Source organism: Protopterus annectens, chromosome 14.part0 (assembly GCF_019279795.1).
Source record: "Protopterus annectens isolate FY-2018-M chromosome 14.part0, PAN1.0, whole genome shotgun sequence".
NCBI lineage: Eukaryota > Metazoa > Chordata > Ceratodontiformes > Protopteridae > Protopterus > Protopterus annectens.
This window is the reverse complement of record NC_056748.1, coordinates 558,554,138-558,578,819: the sequence shown is the minus strand read 5'-3', so window position 1 is coordinate 558,578,819 and position 24,682 is coordinate 558,554,138. Positions and strand designations below refer to the sequence as shown.

The 24,682-nt window shown below is 35.6% G+C and overlaps 1 protein-coding gene across 1 annotated transcript in view; it reads left to right on the top strand.

Annotated features, from left to right (window-relative positions):
* The window catches only part of LOC122789101 (myosin-4-like), a 148,934-nt gene extending 124,810 nt beyond the window's left edge, over window positions 1-24,124 (top strand). The window contains exons 33-41 of the mRNA XM_044056301.1: window positions 2,551-2,675; window positions 2,788-3,096; window positions 3,516-3,719; window positions 3,814-3,939; window positions 4,098-4,268; window positions 13,990-14,094; window positions 14,215-14,310; window positions 16,380-16,514; window positions 23,993-24,124. Of these exons, the coding sequence (XP_043912236.1) occupies window positions 2,551-2,675; window positions 2,788-3,096; window positions 3,516-3,719; window positions 3,814-3,939; window positions 4,098-4,268; window positions 13,990-14,094; window positions 14,215-14,310; window positions 16,380-16,514; window positions 23,993-24,013 (1,292 nt within the window). The 3' untranslated portion in view covers window positions 24,014-24,124. The remainder of the gene's footprint in view (window positions 1-2,550; window positions 2,676-2,787; window positions 3,097-3,515; window positions 3,720-3,813; window positions 3,940-4,097; window positions 4,269-13,989; window positions 14,095-14,214; window positions 14,311-16,379; window positions 16,515-23,992) is intronic.
* Window positions 24,125-24,682: the final 558 nt, after the last annotated feature.

The window sequence follows — 24,682 nt, the reverse complement described above, 5'->3', positions numbered from 1 at the left end:
AATGAATCCAATGATTTTAATAAAATATATTTTCAGAAGAGACTTGGCTTTTCTCCAAAAGTTCACAGAAGCACAGTCTACCAAAACTGTTTCATGAAACTGAACTGAAGCTGTCAGTCAGATTCACTGAAATGGTGTCACTTCAATTTATATTTGTAGGGACAAGATGGTCTACAACGCCCAGTCCAACAATCCAGTAACTATTTAAGAGTTATAGAAGGCTCAGAGGTTGTATACATAGGTATGAGCTCATCTTCTAGGCAGTAAACTTTCTCTTTTCATTCCATAGTACCCTGCATTATGCAAGTAAAGGTTCCAACTCAGTTTTCAGCAGTAGCTTGTAAATTAGAGAGAGTCACACCAATCAAAGTATTACCTGAGGGGAGTCCTGGAGCAAATCATAACTGGCAGTTATTTGGTCAGAACTGCCAATTAGTACAGGCTCCATCTCTACAGATAAAAACAAATATTATATTCTTCCATTCCTGTAAGGCTCAGTCTTTCAAATAGTATCCTGTTTAAAGCACCTCCCAGAGCCATAAAAGCTGTAGACCATTTATAGCAAAATCAGCTTTTGAAAGGAAATAGCAGGCTGAAAAAACTTGACTTATGGCCTTTTATATTAGGATACCAAATACTTTGATGATGTTGAATCTGTTGATGCCCAGGCTCCACTGAGGATTTACAGTAAATCCATTTATAATTAATACATAGGGATCCTTTTTTTTTTTTTTTGATGATGTTGAATCTGTAGTTGCCCAGGCTCCACTGAGGACAAGATTTGCACTAAACCCATTTATAAAAAATACATAGGGATCCCTGCTGAGTGTCTTTCAGTGCATTATCTCTGACATTACTGAGTGTCAGGTCACCAACAATGCCTTATTTCCTACTGCATATTTACCTTTTTTGCTTCTTGTGCAGAGTATCCATCTAGGCTAACTCTTCCTCAAACAACACAATAATCCTCACGACTACATTCCTCTTCCTCTCCATTTTGCACTACAAGATCATCTTTCTTCCTTTCTGCTCTATAACGTACATCAGATACTCATGATCCACTCTTTAACCCTTTGAAATGTTTTACGGGAAAATAAACTGTCAAAACAAATGTACTTTCGTTCCTGGCACCTCTTACTATAATTTATATTTTTTCTTTCATCGTTTTGGTCCTTGCATACTTCATTGGTCATGAAAAGTATAAGAAACATGAACTTGGGACTTTTGGTACACTTTTGAAGAAGCCATTCTCATTTACTTTTTCATTTGTTGTTATCCACTTTCTCCATTTTAAGGTTGAAGGAAGGCAGTGCCTGTACCAACATTTAGTTGGCACAAGGCAGGGACACTTATTCTGGATGGGATACTGTGTATACTTTCCTGCATAACCAAACCATTTTTTTTATTTATTGATTATTGAGTTTTGGTTATTGGGATAGTCTAACTGGGCAGCAAGCCCCTTTTCATTAAAGTCACAGGGAGAAAAGGTCCTTTTCAGTACAAAAATTACAGTTGACAAGAAGTATTTATATAGTGACAGTTTAACAGTTTGCAGTGTACATACAATGACAGTTTACAAATTACTGTGTATAGGTAATGTACAGGCGTTTACCTTAATTTTATAGCAAGTGAGTAGTTCACGCTGTTTTTTAAAATATATAGTAGTAAGCGAGAGAAATACATAAGGTTCATTATTTGTTTATTGGAATGTCATTATAGCACATACAGGAATATGATCAGGTCACTTAATCCAACCTTTTTGTTCTAGAAATGGATTTGAGAAATTCACTTACATTTTGAAAACACATAATAAACAATTATGTTTAGCTGTCCCAGTGTGCAACAACTTAGAAAAAAAGGGTATAAACGCAAAATGTTTTATTGGTTTGAATGCTGTAAAATATTTAGCACTGTTACACAGACAGCTGACAGATACAAAGTGTTCCTCCAGTGATTGAACAGCTTTAAAAATGTTTGACAGTTCACTCTACCATAGTTTATTTATTATATCTCAGCACTAAGTGTATTACAGCTTTTTAAGCTGTGGAAATACTTTGCTACTGTTAATGCTCTAGAATGAGGCTAGAGTATATCAACAGTGAAATGTGCTTAATAAACTTTGTTAGGCACCTTTTTTTACATCAGAAGGTACTTAACAATATTGTCTTTTTTATTTTGGAGTGTAATCATGGTGCTGCATGTACTGCATGGCTGTGAGCACATCTCTCCGCCTCATTCTTTATTTTGTAGTTCTGCTACAGTTTAGTGTTATATTATTGAATGTTCTAATACTTCACACAGTCCATTGCCAGTGCATAACAATATCTGTGAATGCTATTAGAAATCATACTCATAAATATATTTAAACAACCAGCAGTTGTCTCCAAGAGTGGAACTGTTGTTTTTACAAGAGTGCTTTGAAATGTGCCCTATGAACTTATAGCAAACATAACGCAATTCTGTTATGCAGAGTCTAAGTATTCTTTAACCTGTACTTAATCACTTTCTCATTAATGAATTAGTCAACTGAATTGTATATTTTATTTTCAGAGGAAATTTCTGATCTAACTGAACAGCTCGGAGAATCTGGTAAATATATCCATGAAATGGAGAAGACCAAAAAGCAGCTGGAACAAGAAAAACTTGACATTCAGGTTGCTCTGGAGGAGGCTGAGGTATGTCTTTATTGAATGAGTGATCTGTATTTATTTTTGTTTAACTTACAACAAGCATAACATTTTACATTAAGTGCTTCTAATGCATCTATTGTTTTGCATTGAATTTTAGGCATCTTTGGAGCATGAAGAAGCTAAAGTTGTACACATTCAGCTTGAGTTAAATCAGGTGAAATCAGAAGTTGACAGGAGAATTGCCGAGAAAGATGAGGAACTTGAACAGATGAGAAGAAGTCATCAGCGTGTTTTGGAAACAATGCAGAGCTCATTAGATGCAGAGATCAGAAGCAAGAATGATGCCCTGAGAATGAAAAAGAAAATGGAAGGTGATCTAAATGAAATGGAAATTCAGCTGAGTCATGCAAATCACCAGGCTGCTGAAGCACAAAGACAACTTCGAAATGTACAGGGTCAGTTTAAGGTAATATATGCATTCATATTTTGTATAGGGTGGTCCACTACATAATATACTCATTAATATTGTGCTTTTCAGTCACTTTTATGGGAGGTACTTTTTAGTTATGAAATGACAAACAGCATTAGTCTAAATTTGCTAATTACAGAAATGGTGCAGACATTTTAGCTACTAGACTGAATGAACTTGTAGAAGGGAAGATATTAAAACTACATTGCTGTTGTGCTATTAACTGTAGCTACTGTGATAAACAAGGGCATTTGGCAAATGATATTAAAATTGGCTTAGTATACTGAATTATAAACAAAAGCATGTCATTTAAGACATAGCAAAAATACATACCTCAGAATCACTTTCTTTCTATAGTTTTTCATATCATGTTGCACCAGGCCATACTAACAGGACACCTCATTTCATTTTATAAGGATGCACAACTACATTTAGATGATGCCCTTAGGAGTAATGAAGATTTGAAGGAACAGCTTGCCATGGTAGAGCGCAGAAGTAACCTCATGCAGGCTGAGATAGAGGAACTGAGAGCTGCATTAGAACAGACAGAAAGAGCTCGTAAAGTGGCTGAACAGGAGCTCCTGGATACAAATGAACGAGCACAGCTTCTGCACTCTCAGGTAGGGCTTGGTGTTAGCTGATGCAGTTTGTGATCTTGTGTGGTCTATGTCTGGCAAAATTTCCAAAATTAATTCTATGTTGTATTTTTAAAAGAACACCAGCCTTCTTGCTTCAAAGAAAAAACTAGAAGCTGACATTTCTAATCTTCAAGGCGAAGTGGATGAAGCAATACAAGAAGCAAGAAATGCAGAAGAAAAGGCTAAGAAGGCCATCACAGATGTAAGTCTCTACTATAATTTAACTGAAATACATTAAGAATGATTTGCTGTTTTCACATTGCAGTATTTTATAATTTAAGTAAGGAACCAACATGTACCACCTGAATTATACTAAAAGCAATGCTATGTTTCTGACATGTCATGAAATGTCACCTCCAGGCATCCATGATGGCTGAGGAGTTGAAGAAGGAACAGGACACCAGTGCCCACTTGGAAAGGATGAAGAAGAACCTAGACCAGTCAGTCAAGGACCTTCAACATCGTCTGGATGAAGCAGAGCAGTTAGCGCTAAAGGGTGGAAAGAAACAGATTCAGAAACTGGAAGCACACGTATGTCACCTGTGTTTTCTATTATTTTTGTGGAAATTACAATCTTTTTGTATATTTAAGGAAACATTAAAACAGCTTAGTTGTACTGTGCATTTGAGAATATTCCATCATTAATTAGTTTTTATACATTTTGCTGCATTCACTGTTGAGGGATATTTACACAAAAAACATTGAAATTCAATCACCGTACTATACTGTAAATAATAATGTGACCCGAAAGACAATGAAGTCTTATACAGTGCCTTATAGTGTAAGATTTACTGCAATTTGATTTAATGAATTTTTGTTATCATTGGTTTGGCTTCCTGTAAGTACTATGCCTGAACTTACAAATCCCCCAGCTCTGAAAAATAATGTGTGGTTCTTTAAATAGAACACTGAATTATGAAACTGAGTATGAGGCATTTAATTCAGTTTCCCCACATGCCCTGATGTGGTGACCCCCTGACTCCTGGTGTTATGTATACTAACTAGAAGATCACTGATCTTCTCAGTTAGTGGAATTTTCTGAGCCACCTCAGTCTTAGACTTACTATATTTTTTCATGTTTGAACTTTAAGTTTCACCACCCTTCAAATTTTAGCAGGAAGCCCTCTAATTTATTGTGATATCAATAAACAGGACTGCTATATTGTCAAATGATACTGGCACTAGGGAATTCCAGAATTACACGGGACATGGTTTCATTGCTCAGGTTGCTACATTTTTAAATATTAAGTAATCAAGTACCTTGCCATGCTGACTTTTTGAACCTTACTTTCTTGGGCTCACATTTTTGTCAAAAATGCCTTCAAAACTTGGAAAAGAAGGTTTCTGGATTTTCATTCATATATTTCACAGATTGCCAGTTTTTGTTGTGTTCCTAAAGGGGATGTTTAGTGCATTAACAATTGTGACTTCCCTCCTCTGGGTCAGTAATCAAGGAGCCTACATCTTCACCACTGACACTGTTGAGGGACATTCACTTCATCTGCCAGCCTTTCAAAAGTGGTGACCTGATACCCACTCACCCACCTATAAAAATAAGTGCTTAACTCAGCAGTATAAATCCACACACTTTCATCTGCCTTGGGTCTATGCTCATGAAACTTTTTTCTGTAAGCTTCAGATATTAACTTAAAACATTCCAGTAAACAATGCTTTACCTTATCATACTTTAAACAATCAATATCAGACAATTTAGAAACAGTAGTTACAGCATTAACATAGAGTAAGGAGGTCAGGAACCGTACCAAGTGCCCTTAGACAACATTATACTGTTTACATACTCTTTCAAATATATAAATAAAACTATCAAAATTATCATCCTCTGTAAACTGTGGAAGAAATTTACTGACATTTATTGCTTCTGGGGTTTGGTCATTCCCTTCCACATTACCTCCATGACTCTGATGAAGAATCAGCATTTCCTTCTCATGTTGGTGCTGTTTCTCATTTTCTTCAGCCTCCAAATGCTGCAATCTCTTTGCTGATCCTAATTCCAAATGTTTGTCCAGTTCAAGTCTCTTTAACTCCAGATGGATTTTAAGTCCTCTGAGGAAAAGGTGAACTGTGCTGTTTTCCCATCACCAGACTGGTTATCCTCCTGGTTGCTGGTCTAGGCTACAGCTCCGACTAAGGCTGAAATCATGTCCTCTTTAGTCAGGGTTGCATGCAGCATTTCTTTGGATTCGCAAAACTTGGCCAGCTGGTTCTTTGTCAGCTTTCCATAATCCTCTGCTGACATCTTTTCCTGGTTGTGAAAATGAAACTCTATGTTTACCTTGTGGCTGCGGAGAGTACACACACCTTTAGTGACAACTGCCTACAGGCTACATAAGTTCAATTAATATCTACACCACTGCTCACCAATATGTGTCATCCCTCCTCTTAGCCAGTTATCAAGGAGCCTGAATCCTCACCACTGACACCGCTGAGGGGCATTGACTTGGAACAAAAGTAGATACACCCAGTATTTCCAGATGCAGCTCTCTGCATCAAGCACAATTTCCCTTAAGTGCACACAGGGAACACACACAGTCCGGGGGGCTGGGTTTCCCTCTCTCTCTGTCTCCAGGCCCCCAGAAGGATTTCTCACTGGCACAGCTGTAGAGTTGAGCCTCAGCTGAGTGTCCAAGCCAAGTCTTCCACCACTCTCTCTGTGAAACCAGTGCATGTTGTTTGATTTGCACACACACATGCATGCACGCACATGCATACGTGCACACACACACACACACACACACACACACACACACACACACACACACACACACACACACACCTGGGAAAGGCTGACACAGATTTACTTTCTCTCCTATACTTTGGCCAGACTACAAGGTAGTTACTGCCACCAGATACTCCAAAGCTAGTTACTCTAAGGCTCTTACAAGGGTACTGAATTATACTGAATGAAATTAATACTAATACAAATGGTAATGTTTGACCGATGTGATAAGGCTTTCAGGAGTGGCCACAGTGTCACCAAATAAATACAAGTACTCTCAAAGATTAAAATATTCTTTAAAAGACCAGCCATAATGAAAATTTTAAATATATTCAATAATAAGTAATAAAACAACATGGAAATACTACATATCCATTTACAATAAACACCACAGTTTCAGTCACAGGAAATATTAAAATAGTACAGATGAATAGATTCACACAGATATAGAAAAACAGTACTTAACTAATCTCACTATATTTTGCTGACTGATCTAAAGAATTACTGTTTCCTGGTTACTCACTAAAGCAAGGCAAGATGAAGTGAATGACTGATCCTTCTATGTCAGGTTTCAAAAACAGATAGCTCTGAGACTTCTATCTCATCTAGTATTAAAACAAAATTTTTATGTTGGATTACAGAATGATATCAAATACATCTGGTCATCTGATTTAGGTTCCCACACTATCCCCTTTACTAGAGGCTGCCAGGATTTAGCACAGCTACCTTACACACCTAGAGCTTTTCTAAGATTGGTTGCAGCTTCTGGAAGTCATAAAACAATTTCAAACTTCCACCCTTCCAGAGTAGCAAATAATTCACATCCAACGACAATACCAAAGGCGATCTAGTACATACTTATTGTCTCTGGCTGCATTGAGACCTGTGAGATACAATTTTATGGCCTAAAATAAGTAATTTAATTTCAGGATAATTTCTTAAGAGTTAGCTGGGACTGAGCTTAACCTATTCTCTTCCAGTATCCTCTGTTACAATATATACATTTAATCAGTTACAATAGTACAGTTTGACATACATCTATATTTTTTTCTGTCCAGCAGGTCACACTGTTGGTACATTGTTAACACAAGCAGCTTCACAAATACAATTTTCAATTTTTCATAAAATAAAATAAATACTGAAAGCCGACCTTTAAAATGTTAAAAACAAAACTTTATTACAATGATGGTAAGTGCTTTCATTCTTTACATAGAACTTCATCAGACAGCATTAAACTCAATTACCAGCATTTAAATAACCTCCAAAAATGTCACATGACCACTTCAATGAATTAACCCCTTCCTTCTCAGCACTATTTTATCATTTTCTTTTGTCATTTAAACCTGGGAAATTGCAGGCATTCAGTCTAATCTGCCAGCAATATTTCTTCCAATCTAGCTCATCTGCATCAAACCTTTCACTATAATCTGGTACATGGTTGATAACTGAAACTTTAAAAAAAATATTTTGTCCATTTCATTTCTATGACAATTGTTCACATGTTTACCTAAAGCATAACTTAAGTCGAGCTTTTCTATTGCATGTAGATTCTCATAAGCCCTCATGTAAAATTCTGTTATCGTTTCACCTACATAGAAAACCATGCATAATCCACAGACAACAATGTAAACATTGTATTTAGACTTACAAGTGAAACTATTTTTTAAATAAATCTTAAAATTACTTACAAATGTCAGTCAAATCTGCAGCCTACCCCACTAGCATATTAATCAACAGATCCCTCCAAGAGTCTCATGTACCTGTAATCTGGAAAAGATTACTTACAAATGTCAGCCAAATCTATAGCTTACCCTATTAGCATATTAATCAACAGATCCCTCCAAGAGTCTCATGTACCTGTAATTTGCAAAAAAGGCTACATACTCCCATTTCACAAAGGTGGCCCTAACATAGATTTCACCAATTTCTGGCCAATTGCAATGCTCTCCCCATTATCCAGAATCATGGAGAAATGCATCCACGCTCAGCTCCTAAATTTCCTAACAGAAAATAAGATATTGTCCCCATTCCAACATGGATTCTGCCCATATCACAGTGCCACCACTGCATTCCTGTCATTCATGGACACTGTGACCCAAGCAAGGGACACTGGAAAAAATTGTCTCCCCTCTCTTTCTGGACCTCTCCAAAGCCTTTGACTTCATATCCTAGCCCTTACTCCGGGAAAAACTATCCAATCTGGGAATGTCACCCCCACTCTTAACTGGTTCTCTGATTATCTAACCAACAGACAGCAAGCGACTAAATCACTCCACTCTTTCTCATCATTCCTCAATATACACACAGGAGTTCCCGAAGGATCCATATTGGAACCTCTCCTCTTTAGCATATTCATTACTGACTTCCACTCCACCCTCCCCCTAGATCCAGTAATACAGTACGCAGATGACTCGACCATTATCTGCATTGCTGACTCTGCTGACAAACTCCTAGCTAGGACCCAACATGCTTTCTCAATCACTGAGAAATGGATGAATAACTACCATCTAGCCCTTAACCCCAGCAAAACTAACCTGCTTCTATTCACCCCCAAAAATCAACCCCCCTAAATAGAGCAGATTTTAATATCTATTCAGAAAATTAAACTTGCATTAGAGCAGTATCACAAACTAAACTTCTAGGAATTATAATGGACAAACACTTATCCTTTGATCTACGCATCCAAAAATGCATAAAAAAAAATCAGAAACTAGGCATCCTCTATAAGCATAAATTGTACCTCACACCCACTGCTAGACGAACCCTTGCACTATCCTATTTGCTTCCTTCACTTTTATACAGTGATGATTTATTCACTAACATTCAAAGCTCCTTAAAATCCAAGATCGAGTCCTGTTATAACAAGGTTCCAGGTTCGCTAAAAATGAAACTTACTCCTCCCATTGCTGCATCTCCCTGTGCAAACTAAAATGGCTCAAACTTCCCCATCACCTAACCTACTTGCAGTTAACCACAGCTCACAATATCATTACCAAACCATCCAATTGTCCATCCCTCACCTCCCTGTTTACTCTCCATAAGCCATCCCGACAACTCAGATCTGAAAATCAATTCCTTCTAAAAGTGCAAATATCCAGTCTAGCAGTTGGTCAATCTCTCTACTCATGTACCATTGCTAAAACTTGGAATGCCATACCCAACTCTATCAGAACTCTTTCCAATCACATATCCTTCAAAAAGTGTCTAAAACAGCATCTCTTAGCCCTATGGCAATGTACATGTGGCTACAACTACAGAGCATCTTCCCCCACCTGATCTCACTAGCTTTTTTCTCCCATCTGCTTAACAGTTGTGCAGCTATCGCTTGCAGTCTTCACTCTACAGTATCCAAAGTGAATGATATATTGTACTTTGTATATTTTGTATATAATGTATACTGCCTTTGTTATTCTAGCTAGAAATTTATGATAAGATTGTATGTCTGTTGTTTTAAGTTATCATCTCTCTATGTATATAGAAAATGTGATTGTATTTAAATTTCTTTTGTATGTGGAGCTTTTCTCCCTGGGCTTCCACTGAAAATGGGCACTTTTTGGCCCAGTGGACCATCCAAGTAAACAAATGCAAATAAATAAATAAATGAATTAATTAATTCCTAGACCTTATTTCTATTACATTTTCTTCATGCATATGCTTAAAGTAATTACAGCTGGCATATTTAGACATCCCAATTGTACCAACATGTTATGTTTCATTCATATTATATTCTTTTCTATAAAAATATATATTTTTTTAATTTTGCCCTGTCTTGGATACAAAAAGGGGCTTCTCTCCAATATTATTTCTAGTATCAGGGAAGCTCATTAAAAACTTCCAGGTTCCTTTTACTATTTATCTAATCGCTCTTTCATCCACAGAAGTTTCCAGTAAGCATGCTAAAGAACAATTCTGATACTCTATATTAAATTCTTCCTCATATTCTTCAGTAAACCACTCTTTTCTTCTATGTTTAAATTCATTTAATACATCCTCAACTAAGGACTTAGGATACCCTCTATCACAAAAGTTTTCTTTTATAACTTCGCATTCCACACAAAACACATAATCACTATCTGTAAGGCTATTTATCTTGAAATAGTTTTGCTATACTCCTGATTATTGACACTGTATAACATTGTATTCCTACTTAATGCCTTGTAATAATCCTGTAACATTGCTGTTTAATGCTAATTTATAATGAAAATTGTTTAAAATGTTGGAGCTTTTCTCCCTGGGCCTCCCCTGAAAAAGGGCTCTTCAGCTCAGTTGGACAATCCCAGTCAGCAAATGTAAAATGAATAACTAAATAAATAAATAAATAAAATTGATTTTTGACAATATTTTTCCTTCACATTTGACCAGTGCATGCTATTAAAGTGCAGGAAGGACTTATTTTGTACTTCTTTCTTAAAAATGTTTACATTCAACTTATCTTTACATTTATATGTAACTAAATCTAAAAAATTAATACTTTCCTTATCTACTTTGAATGTAAATCTTAAATAGTCAGTGACATTATTTAAATATATCATAAAATGATTTAATTCTTCCATAGTGCCATTCCAAATAAAAAATAAATCATCTATAAAATGTTTATATTATTAGGAATAACAGTATAGAGTGAGGTTACATCTGCTGTAACCAATATCATAGACTCAGTAACACTATAAATAATACCTTTAAAGTCAAAAGAATCCTTGATACAAGTTTCACTTCTAGTAACTAACATCTGTAAACATGTATCCACATAAAAGGCCATTGCCTCAGTTTTATTTCCTTTGCTGGCCACTATTGGTCTAAAAGGGATTTGATTTAAATATTTGTGAATCTTGGACAAACCGAAAAACCTCACCAGCTTTGGCTTATAAATCCTAAAATATTCAGTAATTTCTGCAGATATTAAACCATTAATCAACCATTCTTCAATACAAGAATGAATCAAATTATAAGACCTCTTGATCTCCACCCATGTGACCTTTTTATAAAATGTTCTATCTTGAAATAGTTTCAACATTTATTCCAGTTAATAGTCTCAGTTCAAAACCACTACTGCATTCCTGTTATCTGCCTTAGTAATGTACAAACTAGTATCATTTTTTTCAGTTCTAAAAGAGCTTCTCTTTCTTTATCATTTAAATTGTAATAAACATATTTTGGTTTGTATTGTAATAATTGCCTAATATCATTTCCACATGTTTGTACAAAAGCTGCTAATTCCTGTTTTAAAACTGGATTAAAAGTACTTGGTTTTCTAAAAAAAAAAACATGCTTTTCATTCACTATACCCCCAGCAAAATAACATTTTAAATTATTTTTTGTTACATAACCTCTAATATCATTAGCACTTCTTATGTACAGAAAACTTGTTATAAGTAAATGTTAAAAAACTATCACAGTAAACTTATTTTGACACATTCAGCTTTCATTGGTTTACAATTATATACTTGGCTCTGCAACACATGATTCGGACAAATTCAAGCTAAATCTTTTATTCAAACACAGTTTTTTACAAGTTAGGTAAAGTGTACATAGAAAGGATCTGCTTTGATGTCCTGAATACCAGTATCCTAAAGAGCATCACAATTAAATGAACATACAAGTTAAAACGTAAACTGGCTCACTGAAATAGATTCACAGAACCAATAACAGAAATAAAACAGCATAACACAATCTAGAGCTTGCAATCAATTATCTCACCTATTATTATATTTTCTATTTCTGTATTCTCCTTTTGAGATTCGTGGGGTCTCAGACATGGTATAAAAATATGTGGGATGGGGACATAATTACAAGCAAATAAAAAACTCTAATTCCGCAAAGTGTGCTGTTTAATGTCAGGCAGCTTATCTGTAAATATATATTTTTATAAATCATCTACTGATTTTATGCCATCAAACAAATCATTTTAGTGTATCACTGTGGAGTGAATACCCTACTTACATGTCTGGATTAGTACTAACTGCTTATGGATTGCTTCAGCAGTTTCTGTGAAGGGTAAATGTAATTAAAACAGAAAAAAATAATTCAGTATGCCTATGTTTTATATTAAAATCACATCTGGTATTGAAGGCTATGTTAGAAAACAAAGTAAAAAATCCATAATTAACCTGCATGACTGCATATTCTCATTAAAGAGGTTTGTACAACAAATGCAACTTTGTGTCCCAGACTTCATTTCTGTAGTTTTCATCCTTCCAAAGATAAAGTGGTGTCCCACAAGGGCAAGGATAAGATTTTAACAATAGCGTGTGTGTTGAGAGAGGGGAAAATACCACACAAGTCTTGTAGTTTCTGCCATTCTGTAATGAATGATACACAGAACAGTATGTTTAACAATTGCTTTCCTACTCCCCCATGATAAGTACTATATATCCAGAGAGTGAGCAAAAGAACAGAAGCAAATGTTTATTAGATTTGCTCAAAGAAATCATCCATGCTATCCTTTATACAGCAAGACAGTCACAGAACAAAGATAAACAATTTTTTTAGATTTGCTTAAAGAAATTATCCTCAGGATATGTGTCATAATGTGCCATAATGTGCAAATCTATTGAAGACCAGATCCATCAGTGAAACAGTAAAAGTCACCCCTAAGTACTCTTAACTTTTCTATGGCCACAGTCAGAATAAAGTAGCTTTGATGTATGCTTGAATGATAAGAGTGACATCTGTCACATGTAAAGAATACTAGAAAATCAGTGCATATTCATTATTATACACTGCTTTAAAAGGTGGGCTACTTGACTGCCAAAACAGAGTCCTTTCATTTCTGTGAAACTGCAGCTATAAGCACTGATCTGTTCAGTAGATAGACAAATGAATTTGAACTATAAGACCATTGACTATTAAGACACTGATTACATGTTTTGTAATATAAGAAGAAAACTATGTACCTGTGCCTATCAGACTAAAAGAATGCTAATAATTAGCTACACACTGTAATTTGTAAGGGGCTTTTAAACTTAAATAATGAATCAAACAAATAAATAACCAATGTCAAGTAAGTAATCAAACAAATAAATAACCAAGGGTAACTGCTAAATGTCATAGTATGTTCCATTTACTGTTTCTGCATTTTCCTATGTTCTGAAACATGTGTAACCACAGTACACATACACCAGCACAGTTTGTACAAAGGACTTCTCTCCTGGCAGGATCTAGAGAAGCTGTAATCAGGAGAAAAGAATGCCATTATATATTGGTACGATGAAAAAGTTAAGACATGTCTTTTAAATGGCTCGGTATATAATAGCAATAATAACTGCTGAACATTAAGTGATGCAATATTTAACCTCTCTCTGTGTAATTGACTGACTTGGGATCCACTCTTTAGGGCAAAGCATGCCAGACCTGGGTAAATCCTGCATCACCAATAGTCCACTTGTGATTCCTAGTATATTGCATACTTTTCAGAACAGCTTGGGCTCCCTTAAAGGAAATAATCTTTGAATGATTATTGCTGCATATTGAATGCTGATATATGATTTTGGTCTTAAAGTCACTTTCTATTTACAGGTGCGAGAACTTGAAAGTGAAGTTGAAGCAGAGCAGAAGCGTGGTGCAGAGGCTATTAAAGGAGTCCGCAAGTATGAAAGGAGAGTCAAGGAACTCACATACCAGGTATGAAACTTATTTCATGACATATAAGACTTTTATGTTTTTCCTGTGCTAGACATTGCAGGGTGCTAGATATTATAGGGTACTTCTTCTTTAACTATGTATTCTGCTGTCTGATTATAGACTGAGGAAGATAAGAAGAACGTTCTGAGACTACAGGATTTGGTGGATAAATTGCAACTCAAGGTCAAGGCTTACAAGAGACAAGTTGAAGAAGTTGTAAGTTTCATAAGCCACAGTTTAATTCACCCTAACGTACTGTAGAGAGACAATGAAAAGAAACCCTTATTAAATTAACTTAAAATATCAGGAGCCATAGTAAAAAGACCATCCATAAAATGTATTTTATAGCTTTCTGTCAGTGAATTAGTATGATTTTCATGATGAAGAGATTTGTATCTTCTTCACATTATCAAATAGTTTAGCGGTATTCTCTCTCTCAGTGATGTAGGCTCAGATATCTGAAAAAGATTTCTATATTGATCTGAGTCTGTTTTTGAAGTTTCCAGTTGTGTTATAGAAGATAAGACACCTATAAGTAGTCTAAGGGCTACTGCTGGTTTGTATTTATGATGGTAATCTAGTTTACATTGACTTGAAACACCTTGCATCAGCTTTGTCAGGAGCATTAACTTAAAACACAATTCTATATTATAATTGTCTATATTGAATAAGAGTGCTTTTGACCAGTGTAGTAATTTTAATCCTTTGGCTACCTTATCAAAACTGATTTTAGTATGGATGGCCTACAAGTTCTATGGTATGTTTATAATAATTCTTCTAGACAGTTAGTCTCTTATACCTCTGACATTTGTATTCATAATTAACATTTTATCATTTATAAAATAACAGAACAACACATAGTCACACAAGGGTATTTTATAATATAAGTCCGCAAGCTTAGTGGATTTACTCCACAAAAACAAGCAAAAATTTAATATATGCACATTTTACTAAAGGTTAGTCACATTAATAGCTGAAAAGTAAAATCTTGTAGTAATACAAACATATGCCTATAAACCTCACACATATTGCTTATGCTACTTCAGAAACACACTGTCCTTCCACTTGATATATAAGATGACTAAAGTGAGGAGATGTTGCTCAGAGTGTCAATTTATGGCAGTAGTATAGCATAATTTTAATCATTTTATTACAAATGTATTTCTCTTTTCTTCTGAAACAAAATACGTTTTGTGTTGATGAATATTTAACTGTGATAACTTTTGAAAACATTTCTGCTTTGCAATAAAATTGGGTTACTAGCAATGAAGGGATTGAGTACAACTATGCTTCAATACCAATGTGCCATTGGATACTGAATGGAAATGTGATTAGAAGTGAAAAGATGGTGTGACATGAGAAGGAGGAGTGAGACAGAAAGAGAGAAAGAGGTATACAGCTATGGCTGCATGTATACGAGTACAAATGTATGCAACATGGGTTTTAATTTAGGCTGTTTATGGACCTAAAGTGTACTCAAGATTCTAATACACTTGGTTTTCTATAAGTTGAAGTGTATGCAAACACTTTGTGTTTTCCCTTCCAATATACATATGCTTTCTCTTTTCTTGCGACTTTTGATCTTTAAGACTACCTTTTTTATTGAACTTTTTATTTTCCAGGTGTCATTCAATGACTGCGGTATGGGACTACACATATTTATATTTCCCATCAGTTCTAGTGACAGAATAGTTCCCCTTTAAGTTACTTTGCATTATTACAAGAAAGGCCGTATTTTAAACAAGTCATCAGATATGTAAAGCAGGCAGAAAAAGAAAGAGTGAAAACAAAGGACAGTGATTTCCCTTATGAGCAGGCTAATATGAAAGATGATGTTTGCATTCTCAGTGAGAAAACATTTGTGTTGAAAAAGTTAACATTCTAAACAGAAAAAAGAAATAATATGCCACCACTATTCGCAATCATAATGAAATCAATACATTATTTTATTTTCTTAATGCTTTTGCCAGTCAGCTTAATGCAATAATTGGAAATATTATTTATTTAAGACAACTGTATTTCTAGGACAGGAAAATGTGTACATTGCTATGCAAAGCTAACGTACATTTGCACAGAAAAATAATTGCTGTGATAACAAAGTGATGTGATTTCAAGCTATGTTACTACAATGTATTTTTGCAGTCACACATGATTTTTCTTACTTCCTTGGGCTTTAAAAGTGTATATATGACTTTCCATTAAACATTAGTTTCATGAATTCTTATGTTAACCTAAGTCACCATATTTAGCGTTGCCATCTTTAATAGTGTAATTATTCTTTGTAGGAGGAACAAGCTAACACCAACCTTTCCAGATTCCGTAAAGTTCAGCACGATCTCGAGGAAGCAGAGGAACGGGCTGACATTGCTGAATCTCAAGTCAACAAACTCAGGGCTAAGAGCCGGGACTTTGGTATCAAGGTAATAGTTGTTACTTCTTGCAATTTTACATTTTAGAAGTGAATGTTGTCAAATGTTTTGTGAAGTTTATACCTTTAAATGCAGATTCTGATATGAGACTCCTCCTTGCAACCAGTTATTTTCCAATAAATTAAGTATGACAATGGAATTTATTGAGAAGAGTTTATAATGTCATGTTACTTATAAAAAGTATTTCCCCCTCAATGAATCATTTAAACCATCAGAATTTTAATATGGCTAATATACACATAAAGCTGGAACTGCAATTCTACAAAAAGGAAATTGAAATTCTTAGATTCATCCTTATCTTCCATTTTCATAAAAAGTCAATGTAAAACTCTTAAGATGACAAAGTGGCAATCATTATCAACATTTCAACTCAACACATTACAGACGTTGTCCTCCTGTTAATTGTAACCCCCTAACCCATAATTCCAATAATTTTTTCTGAAACCAAGATGCCACTGGCCACAACACTGACTGCTCCTCAGACTTCTTGAGATGCTTTGCTCAGAAAGTCAGCACCTCTTACACAAAGTCCTTTAAATCTGGTAAATAATATAATTAAAGTAACACAACAAGCAGCTCAAGAACAAAATAACATATAGTTTCTTCATTCTTTTTAAAGTACGTCTCCTTGAGAAAAAAAATTAAAATATCAAACTTTTAATTTAGTAAATATGCAAGCAAACCAAAACTGCGATTCTACAAAAAAACTTAGATTCATACATATCTCTCATATTCATGAAAAGTCACTGTAAACTATTCAGAAGGCTAAGTGGCTACCATTACCACAGAGATCCACCTTTCTACTCTGCACATTAATCTACAGACTTCTGAATACATTTTATTGTCCTCCTGTTAGTTGTAAACTCCTATCCCATATTTCTAATTATTTTCTACAAAACCACAAAGCCTTACAAGTATTTAGACCTCTGTAATCACGAGGACACCTTTTCTGAAGTTAACCCAGCTATTTGTAATTGTCTTCCTGCTGAAATTAGAAATATAGACAATCTCTCCAATTTAGCAAACAGCTGAAAAAGGTTAGGTATGGAAACAAGCACAATGTGCTTGTTTCATCAGCAGTGGGTAGCATCTATATTTTAACAACAGAGCTACTGTAAACTAGGGTGTATGTACTGCTGTATCTTTAAATGCAACTGCAGTGTATATGTTAAACTGAAGCTACAGTGCACTACTTTGGATTGATTTACTGAATTATTTTTGTATATTATGTAGGTGCATTTGCCTCCTAATGTGGGTCACAAAGAAAAAGGTTCTTTTGAGCCAATTACCTACCTTAAATAAAATAAAATAAATACTTTCATTGTTATTGTTATTATTTTGGAAATGATAAGCTTAAATAGATGGACTTCTCATATATGTTGGTCTCCCTGCTCAAAACGTAGTTACAAAGATTCCTCATTGCCATCATATACCCTAACTTCTGTGCTAATCTCTTCTTCCCTTTGGCACCAGTAAAACTCTTTCCATTCAGTATCTGTTCAGCCCAAACCCTATGCCATATAGTTTGGCTCTTGCATGATCCATGCTAGGATTCCCTTACCTGCTCCCTATCAGCTCACGTATTTCTGTGATGGGAGTGAGAGGCAGGACTATTTACTCCCTGTCCTGATAAAGCCCTATGGCACATTCAGTTCCTAGTTATGCCAGAGTTATGATTTTATATGAATATAAATGTATGTATTTAAGGGTCTACTTCAAAACACTGAATTACTATAAGGTGAACCACAAAACATTGAGACCATAACATTTAAAGTTCAGAACACTGAAAAGTTAGAACATCAGAATTACAAAACAATGAAAATTTAAATCATTGAGTCTATATCATTGAAAGTGTTACATGGTTATGGTTTAAAGTAATTTTGTTGTATCACTTTAAGAAGTTGCAGTATCTAGTAAACAAACATGGTGGATGGTACGTTTTGTGGTTTAAGAGAAACTGTCAGTTGTATAGTAAAAGTTTATCAGATAATGGTTAAGCATTGTTGTGTCTGGGTGATGGATTTATTAGTTTGAAAGAAGTCATGTTAGTTTTTGGAAAGTGGTCAGATAAGTGAGTAGGGGAGTAAGTTTTTATTTTGGCAGTATGTAGGTGTTGTCAGGAAAATACAGGTGCATGTCTGAGATATTATTTGTATACTCTGTATGCAGACTGTAATACAGTAGGGAATGGCAAATTTGCCTTGTCTCCACTGTAGTGTGATCTTGGAGTTGGTATATTTAATTTGCAGGTGGGGTGAGGAGGGTGCAGGGGGCTTGGCCCCCTGTGGAAACGTTGAAACAAGTGTGTTTGTCAGTTTAGTTATGTTTGAGGTGGAGGGGGTACTACTAATTTGTGAATTGTAGCATTCGATGTTATGGGATGCGATGATTTAAATTTGCAGTGTTATATGGTTTCATTGTTCTAAGTTTTCAGTGTTATGTGTTTTCACCATTATGGTCTCAATGTTTTGTGGTTCAACGTTATAGTAATTCAGTGTTTTGAACTAGACCCGTATTTATATATAGTGGGTCTAGGACATTTCACTGAATGTCAAATTAGTGTGCACCTTTCGCTGAAAGCTCAATTCACTGAAAACTCAATTCACTGAAACACATTTCACTGAAAGTTATATATGGCCTTTTCCTCACTGTAGTGCGACCCTGGAGTTAGTATATATAGTAAGGGGGTGTGGGGGGGCGTAGCCCCCCACATATTTTAAATATTTTGAACTATATACATGGATACTTGCAATTCCAATATATTATTCTTTTCCGAACATAATATATACTTAAAATATGTGGGGGACTACACCCCCCACACCCCACTTACTATATATACTAACTCCAGGGTCGCACTACAGTGGGGAAAAGGCCATACATATAACTTTCAGTGAAATGTGTTTCAGTGAATTGAGTTTTCAGTGAATTGTGCTTTCAGTGATTTGTGTTCAGTCATTTGAGTTTCAGTGAAATGTGCATTCAGTGAAATGTCCTAGACCCATATATGTATATATATATATATATATATATATATATATATATATATATATATATAGATATATATATATATCTATATATATCTATATATATATATATATATATATATATATATATATATATATATATATTTGTGATTATAGTTTCCTCCTGTACTTATGTTAAGCTAAGATGGACACCAACCCCTATAACACATTTGTATTATACAAGGTTATATTAGCCTTGAATGTATTCCCACAGTACAGTGTTTACTACTTATCCTAACCTTCCTAAGGCATTCAACAGTATATCACGAGCAAAAGCATTAACTTTCATTTCATACAGATTTCAGTGGGTACAAGATGCAGTAAGTCATGGTGGGAGTTTACCTGCCTGTCCTGATAGGGTTTACCAGTGAAGTCCCATACTATGACTCTACTCTAATGTTGTCACCACCTAATCCAAGTTTAGCCTTTCCTAAAGGTTTCATCACCCTCAAAATTATCAGAGAAAGATATCTCTGCTTTTGACTGGGCTTTAACCACCTTGATAATTTAACTAATTCCAAAATTCTTCATCATTCTTTCAGTAACCTCTGCCAAATGCTATCACATTTCCAATAATACCTTAGGCCTCATAGAATTAATCTCGTCTAACACTGATTTATCCCCCGCTATAAGTATCCATCTTACTCATCTGTCCACCATAAAATGGGCATGGTTTGTATGCCAAAACATTCAATATAGTGTAGATGAGTTTTCTAACAGACATGTCTAATGTTACTAATATGTCTGGGTCATACATCAGATGAGGAAGGCCCCTGATGAAGCAAAAAAGGCACTTCTTGCCTCTACTGTAAATGAAACCAAAGCATGAAGACCAGTTGTCCTGTAAGAACATAGAATGAGGAATATAAATGCAAGTAAACATGCTATGGTTAAACAATTAAAAAGGCAACAGCAAATAAGCATGCTGGTGTTAAACAACATGAACATCATTTTAGAAGGAAATTGTTTTCTTACCAGTACAAAGAAAAGTAGAAACTAAAGCCATCTCTCTCTCTCTCTGGCTTATAAAACATCACATTCTCAAACACTTCCTCAACTCAGCAAATTCATCTGCTTTTACTTTTCACTCACCTCCTGTTCACTGCTTCACTGTAGCTAGACATAACTCATACCCTCCTCCACTCTGTGATTTCATCACTGAAATTTGTTTTTCTCTTTTTTTTCTGGTAGAAGCATAAATGTTGCCCTCTGCAAAATCCCAGTTATAGCAGACTTGGAGAGGACAGTCTTAGTCCTACATTTCTAAATGAATGTTATATCTCTGTTTCAGTTGCCCTAATATATATCTTTTTCTATTTTGCCCTTTTCAGTGCCTCATGAGGCTTGTGTAATCGACCTCCATTTTTTCCATTCCAAAGCATAGTTCTACAATTGCATGTTACTGATTTTAGGCCCATGTCCTTCATTTCAGACCTATCAGATTTGATGTATTCTGATGCCTTTCAGCCAACTTACATTCTGATGTTGTCAATTTCAGACTCACATTTGGAAAGCAGCAAGGCTTTCTTAATGATGATAGTGTTACTGAGGTACATATGCTCTTTACCAATAACATGCACAGGAATTTATGGATAATTAGCACTTAACCAGAGCACTACATCCATCCAGCCTGTATCCCTCCTTTTTCCCATTTTTCCACATGGGGTTGGGGTGTCACTTTAACAGTGACAATCAACTCGAGCCAAGGTTTACACCTTCGGGTGGCTAGCCCTGCCACAGTAATTCATCCATACCACTCACTCGCACACACACTCGCATCTACGGCCAATTTAGAGTGGCTAATCCACATACTGCATGTATTTGGAATGTGGGAGGAAACAGGGGCACCCAGAGGAAACCCACGTGACTGCACAGAGAACATGCAGACTCCACAAAGAAGGTACCCCAGCTGAGAATCGAACTGGAGCACCTCTTGCTATGAGGTGAAAACGCTAACCACTGCATCACTGTGGCTACTCTTCATTTACATCTGCTTGATCTCTAACTCTGTATCTTGTAATCCTCTGCTTTGTGAGTGTAATCTTCTCCTGGATGAGAATGCCAACGTTAGTTCTTAGAATAATACTATTAATTGATTGGCTAATTACCTCAGCAACAGTTCTTTCAAGGTACATAATAAATCAGTGTTATGCTCATATTCCCACTCATACAAGCTGTGCCAAAGGGTTGTGTAAGTGACCTTCTCATGTTTCCCAGTTTTCACAGCTCATATACCTCAAAACTGAACCATGTGATTTATTTTATGGCAAATACAATCGCTTAATCACTTTGCGTATATTACAACTTTTCACTGAATCACATTTCTAGCCACTACAAACAGATGGCCCAAAGCAACCTATTCCACATCATCTTCTCAAAAACTAAAGCCATGCTATTTGGCACACAGATCAGACTTGAAAACATGCCTCAAATCAAAAGTGCCCTCATCAGTCATACTAGATACTGAATAGTCATCCATTTGAAACATCTGTGGCTGTGGTTAGATCCCCTCTTTAAGCGTATGTATTTTTGTAAATAAGAGGAGGATTATCTTACGTCTATTAATTCCTATAACACAATAATATTTATTCCTGTCAGGCCTGAACAGCCTTAGGAAAAAGAGTGCTCATTTCTGCCACTGATTATGCCATCCCTCTGTTCACCACTGTCTTATCTCTAATAACTATACATCCCTTTTATATAACATCAATAAAGCTAAAACTAATACAGTCTGCAGGATTATGCACTACCCCCATCTCATCAGCACTGTCGTGCCTCCCTCCATAAAGTGAATGACCACCCACTAACGATAGGACAGTAGTACTAATCTGACCCTTCATTTTCATACCTCTCTGTATAACCTGCTGTTCCATATTCACTTCTCCAACTCTTTCTTTCCAATCACCATCTACATTTACAATCATTGCTTTGTTTTTAGTATAGCTGTTACTTTCCATTCCTTCCTACACACTTTATAATTGTGACAAAGCATTCTCAGTTAATGGGCTTCACATCTGGAAAGACAGTCCCTAAGCCATGAAATCTCTCACATTCTTCTCTGTTTTCACTGCTAGTGAAAGTAATTGTTTGAGTGGATAAAGCAAAAATGAATGCAAAACATTAATAATGAGATAAACACTTCTTTCTTCTCCACTGTACTCTCTTACCACCTAACCTACTACCATCATAGTATTGAATCATCTGAAATGACACACAAAGCGTTTCATGTACTAAATCATTGTGATTAAGATTACTAATGTCTAGTTATTCCCTTAGCTTGGTACTTGTGCTTCTCTTAAATAATTTTGACCTGATGATGTTGCTTGTTGCTTGCTTATAACATTGGATGTACTTGCTATCTATTTTACAACTCTGTCTGCACTTTATTCTGAATATATATGTTTATATGAATGTTACGTATTTATTTTTCTCACTGAATTTGTAACACCTAGTCATTGATGGATGTTGTTCAAATACTAGACCAGCCTATTAATTCTGCTTTTAGAAGAGGAAAAGTGCAATAGTAGTCCACTCAGTTGTCAGAGGGAGAGAAATGAAAGGTGTGGGAGGCTGGCATAATGGTTAAGGTGCTTACCTTAGAAACACAAGGTGCAGGGTTTGATTCTCACATGGGGTAACTGGCTAGGCTTAAAATGGCCCATGAGGGCAGTTAGCCTAGTACTAATCTATGAATCTATGTGTGGACTACTCTTCTGAAAATGTGAAAAAATTTTTCTGAACTGGGTGGATGTGGACAGATTTTCAGCCACTTGCTTTGGGAGTATCATCTATAAACCAGGAAGTTTTTATTTCTATATGGCATAACGGGTTGTAGATGGATGGATAGAGTGACATCACTGTAACATTTACAATGCTGCTTGTATGCCTTAGTATGTCATACTGCCCCTCTCAGATTTGGGTAGGCAACACCACTGCCAGTGGTCAGTCACCCTATTTGTACCCTTCAGCACCTGGAATCAGAGTGGACCAGATTCTCAATGTGGCAAAATAAAGTTGGGCATCTGTCCACCCATGATGTTTCATGAAATTGTAGCATAGAAACTGCCTTACTCCTTTGCCAGCAGGATGGTACTTATTTGGGGTTTTGCAAAAACAAAAGGAAATAGTATGCATGCTTCCAGCTGGCTAAGCCAATAGCAAAATAAAGTAGATATAATCCTATAAAATAATTTTACCTTAGTTACAAAGCATAATTCACACTCCTGCGTGATTACACTCTGATGTTGTATACCAGGCGGGCAACCCATCCGCCTATGATTAAGCTGAGAAAGTAGCGTTTAAAACTTGCCATGGGTCCATAAAGTGCATCATCCTTAAAGAACATCACTACTGAACTACCTGCCCCTATTTGTTTGACCCTAGTTGAAATAATATATCCTTCATGGTTAAAATCTGTATTTTTATAAATGTTCTCTTTTTTTCCAGAAGGGACCAACTGAAGAATGAAGACACCTGGCTATAAAGTACAGAAGGAGCTCATATAATATGAATTTCCTCTGTAACGTACTTCATGTTATATTATAAGTAACAATAAATACTTGCAAGTGGTTATAGCAACTATGACGTGGTTTGTGTGTTTCTTGTAGAATTATTATGTCTTTCTGAAATGTGAAACCCTTTTGCGCAAACTGTCTGAATAACTTTTCAAAAATTGTGTTCTAATGGGGACTTGCATCCAAACTATCTTGTGCATCTCCTACATATTTATTCTTACTAACATAAGGTAATAAAACAAGAAAGAATAAATATTCTCCCTGATTGCACAAGTAGGTTTGGCAAAGCAGTTTTTATAATTCCAGAATATGTAAGAATGCACAAAACTAATTTTTGGGAATGCCTGCAAATGTTTTTTAATATGCCATGTTAAGTAATCTTGATGCTTCTAAAGTTAAAGAGGTCTGTACTTACAAAACTTTTTCTTTATTATAATTCATGATTATGATGTTTCCTAGACCCCCATACTTTTCAAATTCCATTTACAGACAGGATCCAGGAAGTTAGAACCGGGGAGTCCACCTCACAAAGAGGCCAGTCACCAGTAGAGTCCCTCAGGGATAGGTCCTAGGTCCCCTCCTTTTTGGCATTTACTTCTCTGAAGTCAAGGCCAATGTCAAG